Genomic DNA, 6,837 nt, shown 5'->3' with positions numbered 1-6,837 from the left:
ATATTTATTCACGTGCACAACACATCTTTAATATTTTATTCCTCCATTTAATTTTTTTTCTTCTTTTTCCTATTTGTTGAGATAGGCCAAAAACGCAAGCTAGGAAGACGCTAGGCAACATTCGAAGACACAAGGTTGTTGGGGAATATAAAAAAAGAAATACGCAGGGGACGAATGCATGCAGCTTGAAGAACCTCTAGGGGTCCAACTGCCACTGCCCAGCCTCCCTCCACTACCTTCGACCTCCATCTCCAGCCATCTAGCTTGCTCTCTATTCCCTAGTTTATTAATTAGTTTTAGCTTAAATTTTATGGTGGATTTTTGAGATCTTTGGCATAGAACCATTCAGTTTGGGCATTTTATTTCCTTCTTGTTTAACTTGATGTTAATTTTTTTTTTTTTTTTTGCTCTTTTAAACAAGATATATATTATAATGTGGCCGTAGAAGAGAGAGCCAATCGCCACCATCGACCTGGCCAGTGGTCCCTCATAGCATTTATTTTATTGCAAATCGTGCATCCAGCCTTTTTCTCCACCTTAATATCAATAGTATGTGTTCACGTACAGCTAAATTGGTCTACCACTTCGATCGGAACTGCATGCCTTGTGTTATACTTTGCTCTATACCATCAATATTTCTTTTGTTTGTACAAAACTTAATTTTTAGTAAAAAAAAAAAAACAAAAATTCTCAATATATGATTCATTAGACTACAAAATATTCAATTTCTTTTGAATAATATTTGTAGTTCTAATAAATTTTTTTGAAGAAATTAGTACTTTTGCAACTTTACTATATCAAATTACCTAATTAAGTTGTTAACATATTAGATGATGTATATTGAATTTATATTCGAATTATGGTATCAACGACAACTTCAATAGATTAAAAGTTACATTGTTCTTTAACCATCGTAATCGTAAGCATATAATTTCCTATACTAAAACAAAAGAATGGAAATTACAAGAATACCTGAGAATCTTTTTCTTGAGAACCGCACAAAGTATAGAGAAAGCAATACATTTTTGTTCTGCCATAGCCATCTTTGCAGTGTGGGAAAGCAAAGAGGGTTTACAAGACACTCTTAGAGGTCTTTGTCTTCTCAGACCAGCTTTCTACTTTTTTGATCCACAATATTAGAAGATTGGGAGGACATATGATCCGCTGCACTTGTATCAATGACCCAATCTGATTCGTGTGGGGAAGAAACAAGATTGCATGAAGATAAGATACCAATAGGTGGAGGATGTAAACGAGAGCAGATCCATGAGTAGTCAATATTGCTCATTGTGAGGCCAGGGATAGCACTGTCTGTTGAAGAACTGTTCACCATAGGATAGGACCCAGGTTGCTCATCTAAAGAGGAGGATGAGTGTTGGCGTGGTCGTCCATGTTGATTGGTGGGATAACCAAGGAGCTTGTAGCAGATGGATTTCCAATGTCTAAGAGCACCATAGTGATCGCACTTGGGACGACCACGAACCTTGCCTTTGGAGTCAAAATGACAGTGTTGGTTTGGAGAGCGAGTTACAAACATTGCAGTAGTATCCGAAGGAGATGTAGGCAAATGGAGAAGGCATTTTTTATCTTCCTAGTGAAGGATGGAGTAAACCTTGCTCATGGAAGGAAGCAGGTCCATGGCTAAAACTTGATTTCGAATGGAAGCATTTGAAATCATGAAGGTCCATAAAAAACTGGAAGACTTGATCGGTGTCGTGTATTTGATGAAGAGCCAAGAAAGCACTGCAAGATCAAGGAGGAATGGATTGTAACATGTTCAATTCATCCCAATATGATATGATTATCGTGTAGTAATTAGAGATGGACATGGAATCTTGACGTAATGTGGTGATGTCTCGCTTCAATTTGAAATTTTTGGAATTGTTACTTTGAGAGAAACGAGCTTCAAGATCAATCCAAACAACACGAGCATTTTGATGGTAGATAAGACTGGAGACCAGAGACTTATCAACGGAGTTGAGAAGCCATGAAAGTACCATGTTGTTGCAGCAATCCCAGAGACGAGCATTAGTGAGAGGGTCAGTTGGTTTGGTAAGTGATCCATTAATGAAACCGAGTTTCTTTTTGGCATTGAGAGCCATCTTCATGGCACGCTTCCATGTGAGGTGACTATCATAGGTAAGAGGAGTAGAAACAAGAAGGGAACTAGGGTGATCTCCAAAGTGAAGGAAATATGGCAATGAAACGTCTGTTATGGATTGGGGCATGTAGTTGAGAAGAGAAAAAAGAAGCCATGTTAAAAAAAAGAGATGGTGAGAATATGGGTAGGAATGTCAGATTGATGTGGGTTCTGATGCCATGTTAAGACATAAGCAAAACAAAGGTAGCGCCATTGAAGAAAAACTTTCAGTATATTTTCATAAAGCTGTATAGTGGCCTATATAATACAGAGGAAGGATTCAAATCCCTTATGCTATGGAACATGAAGGAAGGAAATAGTTAATAAAAGCTGTCAATATAAAAAGAAGATATTATATAATATAATATAATAAAGATGGGATCAACAAGATCCATAATAGTCCATATCTACGACTCCTTCCATCACCACCGTGCTTCCTTCATTCAACTCCATTCCTAGGACTAAACTTGATGACACCAAATATCTTTGTTGGATCTCACAAGTTCTTCCTATTCTTTGTAGCTATGATGTGTTGGGGATAGTTGATGGTACAAAACTCAGTTCCTCTAAATTTCTCTTAGAAACAGATCATGATACTGGAATGTCAATCTAGCTCATGTCCTTTTGTAGAAAAAGGACTAGCATCTATTAAGTTGAATCATTTGTTCTCTCTCATCAACAATAGTCTATCTATGTAAGTCATTAGTACTTAACATGGGATACACTTGCTAGTCAATATGCTATTGCATCTAGATCAAGGATTTCTCATCTCAAGTGACGGTTGGACAGCTTAATCAAGGCACTAAATTTTGTTGAGAAAGCTTGTTGTTGTAGGCAAACCTGTCCTAGATGAAGATTTAATCTCATTTGTTCTTGGAGAACTCAGCCCCACATATACCTCTTTCAAAATTGCATTCAAATTTTCAATTCGTGACGATGACAAGATCTTTTAAGATTTCCCAATTGAGCTTCTAAATTATGAAATCCTCCTAGAGACCCAACATCAACATGTTGCTTTTGTTGCTAGTAATGGATCATTTGCCTTTTACACTACCAAACCTTCTTCAAATTACTCTGCTCACCAACCCTTTTGTCGCCCTAAATTCTCCTAAAATAAAAAAGGTAATAAAAGACCACAAGCAAATGCCTTTGGCTCCAACTCACCCAAACCTCAAAACCCCTCAGCTGGTAACCAGGCAATATTTCACCTTGCCAAATATGTGGTAAAAGCAATCACTAAGCTCTTGATTGCATGGACTCCTCCTACCAAGGATGTCACTCATTTGTACAGCTGGCAGCCATAGCAGCTTTGATCAACACTTAGTTCAATAATGTAGATTGGTTTGCTAATAGCGGTGCAAATGTGATTACACCTGATGCAAACAACATCATCAACCTGTCGCCTAGGGATTGAGATAGTAGGGATAAGTAATAGCCTAGGTTTGCACATCTCTCTCATACAGGACCTTCCCACATAAAATAAAACATCTAAACTTGTTTTAAAGATTATGCTCCATAGTCCTACTGCATCAACCAGTCTCTTATCAATTAATCAATTTTGTGTGGATAATAATTGTCACTTTCAACTAACTAGATTTGATTACAATGTGAAGGACAAAGATAGGTGTGGTACTCCTCCAGGGTCCCAGTACAAATGTCTTATATCCTATTCATCTTTCTGCAGATAAATGAAAGTGTCTCAAGGTTTTCCTTGGTGTCAAAGCCTCTAGTACCACTTGGCATATGCGATTGGGACATCCTTCAAAGTCAATTCTCTATTGTTTCCTTCAGGGTCAATTCTCTATCGTTTACTTCAGAGTCATAAACTTTCCTTAAGTGCTACTGTGTCCAAAGGGCATGTTTGTGAACTTTGTCAACTTGGCAAGGCCAAACAACAACCCTTATTAGATTCAACTAGAATTTCTAAGTCACCCTTACAGTTCATTCATTATGACGTTTGGTACTCACTTGTGATATCTAATCGTGGGTTAGATTCTATATACTCTTTATAGATGAATTTAGTAGGTTCACATGGTTGTATCCTATTTCAAACAAAGTTGAAGTTTCAATTGCTTTCTTAAACTGAAACTTCTAGTAGAAAATCTCTTCTCCAACACTATTGAACAATTGAAATTTTATAATGGAGGTGAATACACCTCTACACAATTTGAAACCTTTCTAAGTCAATGTGGCATATTTCATAGATTAACATATCCTCACACCTGTCAACAAAATTTTATTACTGAGAGGAAGCATTGATATTGTTGAAATAGAACTAACTCTTTTGGCTCAATCAGGTTTATCTCAAACCTACTGGGCAGACTCATTTCTTATTGAAGTACATCTCATTAATAGATTACCATCTCCATTTTTGAACTTCAAAACACCATTCCTTAGGTTGTTTGGTAAAGAACCAAACTAGACTCTTCGTTGTATGCTTGGCTTTTTTTGGAGTTTGGTAAAGAACCAAACTAGACTCTTCATAAGATAATCTATCGCAAGAAACCTTGCATCCTTTTGGAGTATTGCTCTAACCAAAGAGGTTATAAGTGCTTTGATCTAGAATAACTAAAGTTCTATTCCTCTTGGAGTGTTGTATTCAATGAGTCTAAATTTCCAACATGATTCAACTATTCTACAAGGATCCTGCCAGGTCACCACTAGCTCAAGTAGTCCTTACTTTAGAATTTCAACTCAATTATCCACCTTCTCTCGCCTAGCAACATAGTCCATCCAATGAACCAAAGTCCTCAAATAGCTCCCTTCCCAATTAAATATCCATATAGATTTACCATCACCTATTGATATAAACCTCTCCCTCCAAGATAATTTCACCTACTTTAAAATTGGTAAACTTAAACCTAAAAACTTCCTAGATTTCCACCTTTATCATACCCAATACCCTCTCTCCTTGCCCTCCATACCACATCCCTACCACTTGAGCCTCAAACCAATCACCAAGCTGCCTCTAAATTAGAATGGGTTGCTACCATGACAACTGAGTATGAAGCCTTTATCTTTAACCACACTTGGACTTCATGCCCTCGACCTCTCCATCATAATGTGGTAAAAGAAAATGGTGGGTGTTTAAGCTTAAACATATGCTTGGTCAAAACATTAAGGGATACAAAGCTCGGCTGGTGGCTAAAGGCTTTGAGCAGCAAAGTGGTGTGGACTACTATGAGAGAATTTTAGCCCTGTGGTGAAAAAGTAACCACTATACGCATGGTGCTGGAAATTCTTTTGATGTATGATTGAAAAATGAGACAACTGGATGTCTCAAATGCATTTTTGTATAGTGTGTTAACATAGGAAATCTACATAGAACAACCTAGGGCCTTTGAGGACAAACACCATCTTGACTTTGTGTGCCATTTACACAAGTCCATTTATAGATTAAAACAAGCTCCTCTAGCTTGGTTACTTAGACTTTCTCAAGCCCTACTTGACCTTAGTTTTTTGGGCTCTTAGGCGGATCACTCTCTCTTCCTTTATAATGTTGGTAACTCACATATTTTCTCACTTGTCCACATAGACAACATAGTACTCGTTGGCAATGATGACAATGTTATTTCTTGGATTATCTTAAGACTCATGACAGATGTTTCTATGAAAGACCTAAGTTCTCTTGGTTTCTTTCTTAGTATTCAAGTCTCTAGGGACTCTCATAGTCTCCATCTTCACAAAAGCAAATACATCATAGACCTACTTGGCAAAGAAAAAATGGTTGAAGTTAAGCCATACAGATCCCCTTGTGTTTCAGGGTCCAAAATGGCCAAATTTGACGGTGACTCACTCCTTGATCTTGCACCCTATCGCCACATTGTTAGTGCTCTTCAGTATGTTACATTAACCAAGTCTGACATTATCTATTTTGTCAACCAATTATGTCTGCATATGCGATTAGACAAATTCTCTCTAGACTGTCGCTAAGCATCCCCTTCAATACTTAAAAGGTTCTATGGATGAGGGCTTACTTTTCACCAAAGGAGATTTCTCACTTCAGGCCTACTATGACTCAGATTGGGCTGGAACCCAAATGATTGACATTCCACCACAAGTTACAATATTTGCCTTATCACAACTGAGCTATTTTGAATTTGGATGGTACTTAAAGAACTTCAAGTCCCTCTTCTTACACCACTTACTCTCTAATGTGATAATGCCTTAGCAATTCAACAAGCATCTAACCTCGTATTTCATGCTCAAATCAAGCATATTGAAGTCCACTTTCATTTGATCTGCGGGAAGGTGACCATTCGAGACATTTAGCTGCATTTCATCTCCATTGTTGACCAAATTGCTTACCTCTTCACTAATGGTCACTCTGCTAATTGTTTCTGTTTTCTCAATAGCAAACTGTAGGTAATTCCCTCAGGTTTGAGGGAGTGTTAAGGGTAGTCAAGATCATCCAAGTCAGCAATACCCAAAGCTAGATGATAACAATTATCAAGAACAAGATTAGGGCTTGCACATCAACTTGAAGATCAGCACTTATATGCTATTCACGCATTGAAGCTAATCCTTTTTTATACTTATATTTTGTGATAAACATATGTAACAACATAATTTTATGCTTATGTTCCCTTATACAACTGCATGTACTGCATACTTATCATGTACTGCATACTTCCCTATACAACTCAAACATTGATGTAGCACGATAAATAAATTTGATTACATTTGTTTTGGTATCT

General features: G+C 37.3%; 1 protein-coding gene across 1 annotated transcript; it reads right to left on the bottom strand.

Moving 5' to 3' along the window:
* Positions 1–1,751: 1,751 nt before the first annotated feature.
* Positions 1,752–2,228, bottom strand: LOC109016918. The gene has a single exon (XM_018999270.1). It carries the CDS (start codon positions 2,226–2,228, stop codon positions 1,752–1,754), a length of 477 nt encoding a protein of 158 aa, XP_018854815.1.
* Positions 2,229–6,837: the final 4,609 nt, after the last annotated feature.

Source organism: Juglans regia, chromosome 6, assembly GCF_001411555.2.
Source record: "Juglans regia cultivar Chandler chromosome 6, Walnut 2.0, whole genome shotgun sequence".
NCBI lineage: Eukaryota > Viridiplantae > Streptophyta > Magnoliopsida > Fagales > Juglandaceae > Juglans > Juglans regia.
Note: the sequence above shows the minus strand (reverse complement) of the source record. Positions and strands in the feature narration are given on the sequence as shown.